This window comes from Dermacentor variabilis, chromosome 1 (assembly GCF_050947875.1).
Source record: "Dermacentor variabilis isolate Ectoservices chromosome 1, ASM5094787v1, whole genome shotgun sequence".
Lineage (NCBI taxonomy): Eukaryota > Metazoa > Arthropoda > Arachnida > Ixodida > Ixodidae > Dermacentor > Dermacentor variabilis.
In genome coordinates this window covers 61967817-61981612 of record NC_134568.1, presented here as the reverse complement: position 1 = coordinate 61981612, position 13796 = coordinate 61967817, and the positions used below count along the sequence as shown (strand labels likewise).

The window sequence follows — 13796 nt, the reverse complement described above, 5'->3', positions numbered from 1 at the left end:
GAACATGCATGCATAGTTTGGGATCCGTACACAAAAACTAATATCAGCAGTCTTGAGAGAAGTCAGAGAAAAGCGGTCAGATTTATATTCAACAAATTTTTAAAATCTGATTTCCCCGCCTAACTTATTAAAATTAACAACATCCAACCACCTGAGCTTAGAAGAAAGAAACAGACTTGAATTCCTCAAACTACTTCACACTGACAATTTATCCCTCAACCCATCTGGCCATTTATCGCAGTTATCAGCCAGAACTACACGCCACCGGAGACATGATGCATTAACTCCTTAGTTTGCAATAACGAACACATAGAAGTTTTTTTTCCTCGAACTGTAACCGAATAGAATTGGATAATTTAATCCACATCCTAATCTTGTAATTTTATGGATTTTCTTTGTTTTGTTAATCTTATTTTTAATGTATGTACTATATTTCGCCCTCCCTGCTTGGACCACGTGTCCGAAGTACTTAATTAATAAATAAATAAATAAATAAATAAATAAAAATCCTTCACTGTGCTCGCTCGCTCGGTTACGAGGTACAACGCCGACGCCGACGCTGGGCGCAGGAACGGGCGCCTGAGAGCGTCGCTCTGAAACAATTCCTATAGCTCACCTGGAGCAAGCAGCCCAACTTTAATAAATATTTCGTTTGAAGATATTTGAACATACAAAGGGTTGTCTCTCTCCTTTCGCCTTGATGGGTGGATGACAGAGTAGTACGCTGCACTGTCCCGAAGTGTCATCCCGAAGTGTCCCGAAGCATCGAAAGCCCGGAAATACCAGAAGGCTGTCGGTGTTTCATGCGTATTTTCCTGCAGAAATTTTTGTTCGTACGGCAAAACCTCTGTTACGTCTCAATACGGCGATGAGCATTCCTTGGACGTTTCCCACGAGGCCGTCCTGTCATCAGCGCGCCCTAAGACGACGACGAGGCCTGACTGTGACGCGAAAACAAAGGGGCTCACTTCGAGGCGACAACAGCCGCCGCCCTCCGTAGAAGCTGTGATTACCGCGCTGATTACCTCACCCTGACAGGCTGAACTAATTGATAAATGACATCGTGGGAGAAATTTTGCGACCGATTCGACGACTGTGATTGGTCGCGATACAGTCATCACATTCCCTAGTCTAGCCTCCTAGGGAAGACAGCGGTATTAAAAGCGTAGACCTTTGGTGCAGTGAGAGATGTGCTGACGTGTCCTGACGTGAACTCAGACATTTAATGTGCTCCTACATGGAGGAGGGTTCTGTATCTGGAGCCAGTGTAAATAATGTAAAATAAACCATTTTTCCTTCATTCCTACTAATGGACGTACTCATCAACGCACCAGGTAGATTCCTGGCCTAAACGCTACCCAGAGTCACAATGTCTACATTTTTTTCTTCTCCCGATAATAATTCGTAGAAGGATGCTCAATGACAGCAGTTCCTTTAGGTAGATTTTGTTCCTTACGAAATGGCCGCTGACTCAAAATATGCGTTATAGCGGCGTTCATTCAAGACTTATAGAACGAAGAGCATTTTTGAAATGAAGTTAAAAAGTGAAATGTTGCCGTATCCATCGGCTAAGTTTCGTTTGTAGTTAGCATTTTTCCCTTTCGTAATTCTTTTTTTCTATATTTCGGCACTTGCGAATTTCAGCGCACTGTTGCGCCCCAAACATTAAAATAAAAGAAAGTAAGAAAAGGGAACAGGAGAAAAAGTAGAAGCGGCCAGGGTATCAAACAGGGGCGATAGAAATGAGACACAAGCCAGAAGCATCGTCCTAAGTGAAAACAAATGTGCTGTATCCCTCCCAAGCAGTTCAACTTAGTGGGCAATTCTAGCTACTAGAAGCACAGCGTAAAAAAGCATTGCGAAGAAGATCGGCGCGTTTTAAGGCCCGCAGTAAGCTAGTGACGCTGAATGCTGGTTATCGCTACTATGAGTTTTAAATAACGCACGAAAAGATAGACAAAAAAATAAAGAGACATGTCCTGGTCGGTTGCTCAGCTGCACCCGGAGCCGCACGGTCCAGAACGGATGGCGCTGCGGAAGCGCTCACGCAAGCTCTGATGCCCGCTTTTTATTCAGGCGGCAACCTCGGTCCGTTGTCGCTGAATCGGTAAAAGCGTTCGTCATTTTCCTTTTGGTACTGGGAAACGGCCTGTCGCTTATTTTCTTATTTCTTTTTTTGTTCTTGTTGACGGTCACCACCGCAGCCGCACATAACTACACAAAGGCATCGCGCAAAATGGCCCACGAAGCCGAAATCGCAGGGCCCACGCCGCCGCTGTTCTGGTCTCCGCTCGGTATAAACCAGACCTCTGCGCAGCCGGGCGGCAACGACTTGGCGACGATCTGTACAATGGACGCGGGAACGCTTGAGCTATCAGAATGCTGGCGCCCAAAAAGGCATCGGAGTCGTGAGTCGTGTTGTAGGTGGCAACGAAGGGAAATAAACGGCGCGCACTCGCTACCGTTTTGAGCATCGCGTCCGGAGAACTGATCGGGAAAACAGCAGCCGGACGCTCGGAGGGATTCGCGACAGCCCAAACTAGGCGCCTACGGTTCCCGGTGGCCGATTGAGACCAGGAGACGCGGTCGATTTCACGTTCGTTCATTTTGCGCCTCTGTGGCACGTCATATGAAGACGCTTCGTTCTTCTCATTTCTTTATAGTAACCAAACATGAATCATGCTGACCGTTGTAGACACCTATAGTTCCGTCTGGCTTGCTTCGTCACGGGGATATTAATTATTTTGGAATGCAGCGAGTCCTTTTACGCTCATTGTTATTGTTGGAAGGCCATGCAAGTAAAAGTTTTTGACGCTGACGCAGCGCGATGGTTCCTGTTTTTGATTAAATTCTTTGTTTTTCACCGTTTTGCCAAGTCTCCCGAGGAAATAGACGGGAAGTCGCCGAAGCCAGTAACGAAGGGCGGAACAAATCTGTTTGGAACGTTATAGCAATAAAATCGTGTTACCATACCTGCCCAAATGAATTTCACTCGGATTACGGAACGAGTATAACTAGACACGGACGCCAGACCGAGTGGTGTCCAGGAACAGAGCACCTGTCGTATCTTCTTACCAACGGCTATAGATAGCAACCTTCCCACACGGCTCGCAGTGTGAGAGCCTTCGCTAGTGGTGTCTCGATGAAGATGAACGGCATTTGCGAGCTGCATGCTCTGGTTGCCTACGAGACTATAGCTGCTTTACTTCTAACGCCCATGTCATTAAGGTTGTGAGGAAAGCAAATGCGTGCATGCATAAAAGTCAGACGTGACCGTAGGTGAGAAAGTAAGCTCTTATCTCAAAGGTTTAATTGGCAAAATCGCAGCTGCACAGGACAAACATTTATATATATATATATCTAACTTGTACGTAGTCAACACCGTGTCACGCAACCCTCGCCAAATACTTTTCAGAAGGCTACCATCTATATATGGCGATGGGCTTTTTTCCTAAATTATTTGTATTGTGCTTATAAGCATCGTAACGGTGCATTACGCTTTGCGTCCACTCCACTTGCATCGGTATATGCCTTGTGGTTTCGAAATGACGACCGATCGTGCCGTTAAGATAAGGATTCTGGATTAAGACCGAAATTTGTATTTCGGTAATGTTTAGGGTGTGGGGACACAGAAGAGAGAAAAGCGACAGGAATGCCAAAAACGCTCGTGTACGTAGACTAAGGTGCACGTTAATGAACTCCAGTTGTTCAAAATTAATCCAGAGTCCCCCACCCCGTAAAAACCAAGAACTTAAGAATATTCCGTGTCTGGAGCTGTGGAAACGTTCACCTTTCTTGACTGAGGTTTTTAGCGCACAAAAAGGGACGAGAGACAGAGGCAAGACGCGGACACAGCGCTTGCCTCTGTCTCTCGTCCCTTTTCGTGCGCTGAAAATCGCAGTTATGGCATACCAACACGCCCTAACCTATGCTCTTTCACCTTTCTTGCTCGATTTAATTTCTCGCTGAACTGGGTAACGTGGGGACGCCGTAGGGCTCGGTTTTATCACCTACCCTCTGCAACACTGCGATGTTGAGACTCCCCGAACGGTTGGGGGAAATTGAGAATCTAAACCAGACCATATACGCGGATGTCTTAACACTGTGGATAAACAAGGGCAGTGATGGGCAAATTGAAAGCTCCCTGCAAGTTGCAATTGACATCATCGAGGAGTACCTGAAACCCAAAGGACTTAAATGTTTGCCGAAACGTCGGAAGTACTGTTCCTGATGCCCCCCGGGAAACGGCGGCTTCCACCTGTACGTCAACGGCGCAGAGATCCCCGCGGTCGACAGTATCCGCGTCCTCGGGCTGACGATTCAGGCAAGCCGGAAAAATTATGAAACGCTTGCTAGGTTAGAGGCCAGTTCAAATTAAACGTGTCGTCTTATTAGACGAATAGCGAACAGGCACGCTGGCATGAAGGATGCGAATCTCCTAAAACTAACACAAGCCTTCGTAATCAGTAGGATAGTGTACGTGGCACCCTACCTCAAGATCAGTTCTGTAGAACGGAACAAGCTCGAAATCATTATTAGGAAAAGTGTCAAGGTCGCGCTCAGACTCCCCCCGAACACGCCCACCGACAAACTAATGAAGCTAGGTGTGTCGAACACTCTCGAGGAACTGATTTAGGCTGCCGTTACCACGTAGCATCAAAGACTACTTGGATCTAAAACAGGGAGGAAAATTTTAGAGAAATTAGGCTACGAGCCCAAACATGAGCAAGTGCGCTCAACAGACATACACAGACAGATCAAGGACAAGACAAAAATACCTCCGCTACCCAGAAACATGAACCCTGCCTTTCACGACGGCAGACGTAAAGACAGGGCAGAGACATTACAAGCTAGATATACCGGTCGACAGGACGTGCTACATACGGACGCTGCAGAATATGACAGCAAAGCGGCACACGCGGCCGTGACGGTTAGAGAAGATGGAACACCGGTGGCGTGCTGCACAGTCAGTGGCGTCGAGACGGTTGAAGCTGAGGAAGTAGCCATAGCCTTGGCCGTCAGCCAAAGGGGAGTAAATGTGGTCATCAGCGACTCCAAAAACGCTGTGAGAAATTACGAATTGGGGAGGGTGACGGAGACTGCCATCCGTATGTTAAACAGGGAAGGAGGACCCAGGCACCTTGTTCTGCTCGTTTAGGCACCAGCTCACCAGGGACTTAGAGGGAACTAGGAGGCTCATTCGGTCGCCCGAGGTCTCACTTACCGGTCGACCCCCGGAAGCTCCCAAATCACCGAAACTATAAACAGAAGAGAGGATATGCGCGCATACCAGGAAATCACCGTACACTACAGACTAAATCGACAAATTTACCCGGGAACGGACAGAACGCTCAGTAAGAAATATGAGGTTATGTGGAGGAAATTACAGACGGGGGTTTTTCCAAACCCCGTACTCAACAGCAAGTGGCATCCAGGAGTATTCAGGTCAAAGTGCCAATTCTGTGATGAGGCAGCAAATCAGGTTCACATGGTGCGGACATGTCCGTCTAAGCATGATAGCTCGCGCACGCTAGAATCCTGGGAGGCTTTGCTCCGCAGCCCAGACCCCAACGTCCAGCAGGACATCATTGGTCAAGCCTTCGCTGCTGCTGTCTCTCAATGTATTCCGGCCGACGGCTAGGAACGAAGGAGGAGAAGCATTTCTCTCCTTCTTCACTGACTAGTGTATTTAACAAAGTTGTTCCTCCTTCTCTTTTCCGCTGTGCGTGTCACACTGCTAGAAGGATGTGTAAGATAGCATTTTAAAACATGAATGGAAATAATTTCTGCTCGAGTAGAAGAATGCGCACCTAAAGTAGCATGGACCTTTTTCTTTATGTTCGCACTTGCTGGTTATTCTACCGCAGATTACTATATACGTTTATTGTGGTATCTCGCGCTCTATAGTTATTTGTGTTCGCAACCTTACCTTGATCGACTCCGTACGAGTGTGCTATCAAGTGGTTTCTTTCTTTCGTGCGTGCGTGCGTGTGGCGGATCCTTTAGAGAAGCACCAGTTTGAGACCTTGCAGAATGGCTCAATGCTAATCGCGAATAGCAATTTCTTGTATTGCTCTTTTTTTTTCACTGCACTTTTAATTATTCCCTAGCTTACCCGTACAGGAACACGGACAGGTGCAAGCACAAACAGATGTGACTGCACTCTCGCGTTATACGAAGCCTTCGCGCGATGGGCTCCCTGTGATGATTAACGGGCCACGGGGGAACAGGGCGGTCTCGCGAGATAGCAAACAGCGAAGAGTTGCCGTGACGCGGTACCGATGGTATGACCAGATGACCCATCCGGCGATTCTTCAAAGAGCCTCGCTGTCATATAGCGGCGGGAATGCGGCTGCCAACATCACTGACCATAAGAGTGCAAAGAACGTTGGGGGTAGGAGCTGGGACCTCGTTAATAAAATACCCACACTGGTCAGCAGTCACTTCTTTGCTTCAGCTCGTCACACAGTAGCTTTCTTTTTATTATTTTTTCTGTAGTGCGGGTGACACCGAGTGATGCGTCTTAAAAATTAGAAAAAAAAAACATTAAGAAATACTGCAATAAAAGCTCCATTGTCTGTCTGTTAAGAAATACTGCGAACACAAGCATTGCGACGCTTCTAGTTACAAAGAAATCATGCATAAAACATATGTATTCGGAATATTCGCCCACTTTATTCAGTGTCAGTTTATTCGTTCCACATTGTCTTCAACCTTGACCATCCGTGATGTATTAATTTCTTGTATCATTGTCGCACTGTTCACACCTACCTACCTATATTCTAAGAGGCTTGTAATCCGCTTGTAATATTCCAAGTGTTTTCAATTTTTTCTACAACCACCCGACAACCATCCAGGGCTCTGAGCAAGAATTTCAGGGATGTTGTTCTCTTAGTCGCTATCACGACCGTTCAGCATCAGACAGGATAGTGTTTGTTCTCCCAAATGTTGCGAATTCAAGAGTAACGATGCCTATACCATCAACTTAAGACCGGCAGACGCCTCGAACTAACTTTAAAGCAGACATGGTGAAACCTACTGTGTGCTTTGTGCGCCTGTCGCTATTTTAATACCTAACACGTATCTTGTCCTTACTTCGAAATTGGGGGAGGGAGGAGGAAGGTAGGGTCTAGCCCCTTCCTTCTTTTTTTAAGCGAAGTTTTTATCCTCTAGTTGGTTAGAATTTTCGTGTCCGTCAGCAAAAAGAAAAGAACCGAGAAAAGTGCATATCTCCTTTGGAATAAGGCATACAACACACAGCCTCAGTATTCATTTCAATAAAGGAAAGTTCAAAACCAGCGTCAAAACCTCATGATGGATGATAAGGTGGTTGTGAACAATGCAAGACACGTTCCTTCTCCCCGCGTGTGTTTCCCGGTAAAAATTACGGTTGCATAAGCTGCTCCGATGGGAAAGGGGCAACAGCAACCACGAATCAGTGAGTGACGTCACAAAACTTCAAATATAAAAGGGAAACCTGCCTAGAAACTCAGTTCATTACAAGACCGCTTCGGGTAGACCACGCAAAGACTCCCGAAGAGCAGCGTGAATACGATGAGTGTCGAAGAGTGCAAAATTATAATGCTCAACAGCGGTGTCGTGCTAAGACTAGGCAGAACAATATATTTCATATTCCCATCAACGGCATTTCAGTGTTTTTTTAACAGCTTCGATGGCCATCCACTTTCGCAGTGTCAGGATGGCGAGTCATTTATTTTTTTTTTTTGACAAACGTTGCATGAAAAGAGACTGCCTTCTGGTCACAATGGTTAAATTGTATATCTCCGAAGAGATAAAAGTTCGGTTTCAGCCGTCTGAATATGAATGTAGTGGCAAACAAGACATCTGAAGATAAATGATGCAGAAACGCAAGGACAGCGGGCGGACCTGGAAACAGATCAGACCGTGTCATCGCGCGCTTGTCTCATTCGCGGTGGCGATTAATGGATCACGGCTTCTTTCATTCCGAGAGAGTGAAAGAAAGAGAGGGCGTTGCGGCGCAACCAAGTGAATCTGGGCATGCGATACAAGTTGAAAGCGAGCAGAAGACGATTACACGTCAGGAATCGCCAGACGAGGACAGCGGGAGGCAGCGTCAGGGAAAGGCGCGGAGAACGGGGGAAGCGTGGGTGCCAAGTAAAACGCGCAGCCGGGGCAATCTCGGGAACCGACACGAAAAGAATTCGGCGACGCCGCTCGCAGTCACAGACAGACGCAGCCACCCGCTCTCGCAGTGAGGAAAGGGGACTGGAGGTGGGACCATAGTGCAGCCGAAGAGAGATAAACGAGTCAAGAAGGAGACGGATAAAACTCGATTGTTCGCTGTGCCTGCGCTATTAACAAGACGGCGACGGCGGTGGCGGAAGAACTTGAAACAGCAGAACAAGCAGCCAGATAAAAAAAAATCTATAGAAAATCAAATTCCAAAACAAAAAAGAAGGAAACGTAATAAACGCGCTCAAGACAACACGAAGGAGCAGTGCGGAGCAGCAGGGGATAACGTGAGGCGTACGAAAATCTCGCGCGAGAAGGAAAAACGGGAAGCGCGTTTGACAGAAAGAGATACTTGCAGCGAGACAGAAGAAGTGAACAAGCGGGAGAGACACAGAACAAGGGGAGGGCGAAAGAACGGGTGAACTTTGATGCCTATCCGACAGGCAGGCCGGCTTGCATTGACGTCTATATTGCTCCCTAGGCGGCCGGAGCCTTTCCATCGAAGTGCCGGCTGGAGGGCTCCGGATCTCTTTCAGCCCGATTGAGCCCCTTTTAATTCTGGGACCACTGGACGGTGATGGCCTTACAGGGCTAAACGAGAAAACAGGGGGAAAATGTACGAAAAGATTAAGCGAGGGGGGTGAGTGTAAAGAAATAGAATGATGGCAGCGAAGAAAACGCAGGGCCTTTTTCGAACCACCGAATCCTCAACTGACGCTTGACAAGTGCTTCGTAACTTAATGTACCTTTAAGGCTTCAAGCGCGCTTTCTCTTTTCTTTTTTCTATTTACTTTTCTTTTCACGCCATGGACTAGGTCTCCGTTTATGCCAGGCATAATTGTGTTCACTCTAGTCGTAGATCTAGACGTAACATCGTTTCTGAAACCATGGTCCTTAATCAGGCTTCCGTTGTTCGTATTATATCTCTCGTTCTAGTTAATAAAATGCAAGGCCTTTTGCTGCAAATTCAGGGTAAGCGTTTCTAGAAATCGTAGTTAACTTTCCGGGCTGGGAGCGGACGGCAAGCGGAGACGCAGTAAATCCTGCTCTATAGCGGAACTGAATAGGAGAAGTAAACTAACGTCATTCAATGAAATGAAAGCGCCTAGGGACAAAAGATGGCTTTTCAGCGGTGTCAGTGTGTCGCTGCAGTTGTGGTCTCTAACGCAGCAATGAATTCAACGACACTAGAGACAAAGGTTCAGCGCGACATATGCAGACGCACACGAAAAGAAAACTACGACAGACGTGTACCTCTGCGTCCCGCTGAATTTCACGTCGTAAGCATGATCCCATCCGACCGGCAACGCTTCTTAACATATAATGTTTTCATCTCAGGCAGAACACTTGTTTTGTTAGTGCTTTGTCGTTTCTTTCCCCCCTTCCTTTATTTTTCTTTGTTCTGGGTTCACGTGAAGAGCTTGCGGGTATCAAATGCCGAGGTTGCCCCATTTCTCTTTGCTCTATAGAAGAAAACACCGAAAAGAATCTGAACGTCATTTTAAAGTTAATTATTACGACGATAAGTCTGCCGTGACATTCAGAGTTCAGTCAACATTTAATTAGTGAAATCTGCTAGTCAGTGCTACTGAAATTCGCGCTACACTTCACAGTCTTCAGCCTTTGGTGACGCAGTCCAGCTGACATTGGATGGATGGTCAGAATGTACAGTTCAGTCCAAGATCGGTGTCGCACTACAGAACGTGAAACGCCCCACAACATACATAGAGCCTGTGTTTGCCGCACAATTCTAAAATTAAATTATGGGGTTTTACATGCCAAAACCACTTTCTGATTATGAGGCACACCGTAGTGGAGGACTCCGGAAATTTCGACCACCTGCGGTTCTTTAACGTGCACCTAAATCTAAGCACACGGGTTTTTCGCATTTTGCCCCATCGAAATGCGGCCGCCGTGGCCGGGATTCGATCCCGCGACCTCGCACGATTCTGTTGCCGCAGTTGACACGTCGACCACGGTGCGAGTGTGTTTTGTGTATTATGTTTTTTTATCCACCCTCCTTATTCTTTTCTAACGTTTCAGGATAGCCCGCCCTGTCGCAGAGCGATGCTACGAAAGTGGGGATGGCAGGTGCATGCGCCCCCCCCCCCCCCAAAGCATACTCTTTTCCAAATATCATGCGCTAGGATATTCCGGATATTCTTGTAGCTTCTTCGACTAAAAAAAAAAAAGAAAGAAAGAAAAGAAATACGCACACGTGCTTTTGCGTGCGCAATGATTACAATAAGTAGTTGCAAACGATAAATATGCTGCGAAACAGCAGAATCTATTGCGGATTCGTTGGATTGGACTAGATAGAAGACGATGCTCGATATACGCTGCGCTGGGTTGCGCCTACCCCCCTCGCCATTTTCACAGCTGCGCCGACGTGCCGGAAGACGCTCCCCGTGAGATTATTGAACTATTGGAGACCAGCGCGTTGCAGCTAAGAAGTGTATTGTGCAACACGTCCTCGCCTTTTGTCTCTGCGTGTTTCAGTGCGTCTCTGGCCATAGTATATGAACTTCATTTATTCTGTAAGTCCGCTCTAGACTTTCCGAACATGTGACGTTACTTCTTATTTCAAAATACTTTTCTCATTATAATTATCACCATTACACGAAAAAGAATAGCCGTCCCCCCATTATACGTGATTGAATCTCTTTCTTTTATTTTTATTTCAATAATAATTTTTTTCAAACGGGAAATTGTTTCCACCATGTTTAGAGGCAGTGCAGAAAACGGGGGCAAAATACGCGAATACTGCTAAAAAATACTTAGCGAATACTGCTTTCTGCTGAACTTCGCACCTGTGTTGACACCTCTGTACCGCGCACAAAGACAGTTACGGCGAACAATCACGTTATCCCCGAATGAGCACTAGAATGATTGTGAGAGCGGTAACTAAGGTAATTTGTGTCAAAGACAAGGACAAGCATTATAACGCACCCTGAACCGCGATATTATTCCAAGCGCGGTATCCGGGAGGAAACCAAATTTCGTCGCTGATGTCGCATCTTCCACGGAATCGAAAAGTTTAGTGCTTTCTACGCCGTGCGACCATAGCACTGCACCTGTTAATTACAGGTTCACTTGTAAAGATACGGCAAAATTTAGTTTATTCTCGGCTCCCATAACTTTTGCGGTTGGCTGTGCAGAACGCAGTAAGATCACGAAATAATAATTTGTCATTGCGCTTTCATCGTTGGTGCGCACATTTCGAGCCATAATATAATTTTGATTCTGATAAGCGACACTTTTTCACCGTGTCTCGCATTCTCACTGAAATCTGATACTCCATGTCTCATGCGGCGGGCATACACAACAAGGTACTTGGCATTTCGAGTATTAATGCTCAAAAAGCTAGGTGTGCTTCGTGATATGCCTCGAGCAGTGTCAGACTCGCAGCGTTTGATTGGCGACTTGAATCAGCGTCACTCTCGCCTTCGTTGTTATTTGCAGTCTCGCCACAACCGGGATGGCAGCGCAACCTACGTGGAGGAAGATGAAGACAAGTTCCTCAGCAGCGAGGACTCGGTCGCACCGACTGCGCCCAAAGCACTGCCTCTTGATTTTGGTGAGTGCGCCGATTACCGCATGTTTTGAGCGAAAATCTTTTTTTTTTCAGTTATTTCCTACCTTGTGCACATCGAATGGCGAATGGCTAACCCCTGTGTGCTGACTGACAAAGTAGTGCCAGTAAGCGCACCTCTGTTCTGCACCAATAAAAGCAGACTCCTACAAAAAAAAAAAAAAAACCTGAGCATATAATGCCGCCTTATAGGTATCTGTGAAGCGCACCGATGTCTTAATGAAATAGCGCATTATATTCGATGTATATATTAATTTACAATATATATATATATATATATATATATATCACAAGAAGTCAGCAAACACTCACACCGCGGACAACATAGGGGAAATTACTTGTGCTTAATCAATGAAGTAAAGAAACGATAAATTAATAGAAATGAGAGTGAATGAAAAAACAACTTGCCGCAGATGGAGAACGATCCCACAACCTTCGCATCGGGATCGTTCCCCACTTGCGGCAAGTTGTTTTTTCATACACATAGAAGATATTACATTCTAAAACAATACAACATGAAGTACAGATAGACAAAAAGAATTGTTAATGTATGTAACTTAACGACAATAGTCGTAGGTAAGATTAAAACAAAAAAAGAGCTGACGTAGTAATGCCCGCTGGGCTTTGTTATATCTTTGTATTTATTGAGGATTAAGGGGAGATTATATTTGAAAGATTGTAGTTTGCAAAAAGTACAGAAACGTGGTATTACCCAAAAGTCAGGACAACGTGTACGATCATTGGTATATTGCTGAAGCAGTGCTATTGTGGTATTAAAGTTTTTTAAAAGTGGGTGAAGACACATAGAAGGAACGCATGCAGAACATCAACCGCCAGTAGATTTTTTCTCGTTTTTAATCGAATGCCCGATATTTCGCTTGGTACCAGGGCTTCTAGAGACATCGACGTAGATTGCCTGTTAAGTAGCGTCACGTTGACGGTAGGAAGCCCGGGCAAAATATGATGCTATTGGCGTACTGCCTCTGCGTGTGTCTTACTGTTTGTGTACTTGACAACGAAGACGTCCTGGCGTTCCCTCTCTTCGCTCGGCGGCTCTGCGCAAGTTCGAAGTCGTCATCGAAAGGATTCTCAATACCGAGAAAGTAGATATGGGTTCCCTCGCTGTCGCTGTCGCTCTGTTGACCGATTCGCTTCCAGGAGGCGGCCACCGCTGGCTCCACTGACACCGCCGTCACCGGCAGCCGCCCAAAGGGGTCCACTTCCATCACCACCGAGCAAGGAGCGAACACGAACGGATGCACTTTGATTTTTAGATAGATAAACCGGAGCTAGAAAGAACGACACTGCGTCCAAAGACAATTCGTCATCGTATACTAGGACTAGCTCATAAACGTTGGAGCATGGTTTGCTATCATGTCGCAGTGTCCACCCAGAGTTTAAATGAGCAAGTAGTTACCCTGCTCGAGGCCTTGAGTTCTCTAGATAGTAATGGAAAGTTGAATGAATCTGTGGTGAAAAATAATGAAGGACGGTTTCAAGGTTGGTGGCACAAAGGTAGAAAACACAGAACGAAATTAACTACTCTAATTTTGCATTGAATGGAAAAAATTAGTTGGTCTGTTAGCATAAACCAGGAATCTGAGGAGCTTGGCATAAACATAGCAAAACCGTTAACATAACGAGCTTGCTAGCGCCGGCCACCACGCCATTTCAAAGAGTCTGCACGTGATTTCCATCTATGCGCAAGAAGGCGTGCTCAGCCTACCACAGTTTCTGCCTGAAAAGCGTGCTCTGCCGCTATAACATGTATTGTAAGGCGAAGGCGCCCTTTTATTCGATAAGTTGCGATATGGTCATAGACGTTATTCAAGTCAATCCTGGGGCTTTATGTGCCAAAATCCACAATGTCATTATGAGGCATGCCGTAGTGGGGGACTCGGCAATAATTTGGACTAACTGGGGTTCTTTAACGTGCGCTTAATGCACGGTACACGAGCGGTTTTCTTTTTTGCATTACGCCCCTATCGAA

At 46.2% G+C, this 13796-nt stretch overlaps 1 protein-coding gene across 2 annotated transcripts in view; it reads left to right on the top strand.

Moving 5' to 3' along the window:
• The window catches only part of LOC142578616 (follistatin-related protein 5-like), a 513022-nt gene that overhangs the window by 329569 nt on the left and 169657 nt on the right, over nt 1-13796 (top strand). For both annotated transcript variants that reach the window (XM_075688041.1, XM_075688035.1), the window contains exon 3: nt 11677-11791. In XM_075688041.1, coding sequence (XP_075544156.1) covers nt 11677-11791 — 115 coding nt within the window. The remainder of the gene's footprint in view (nt 1-11676; nt 11792-13796) is intronic.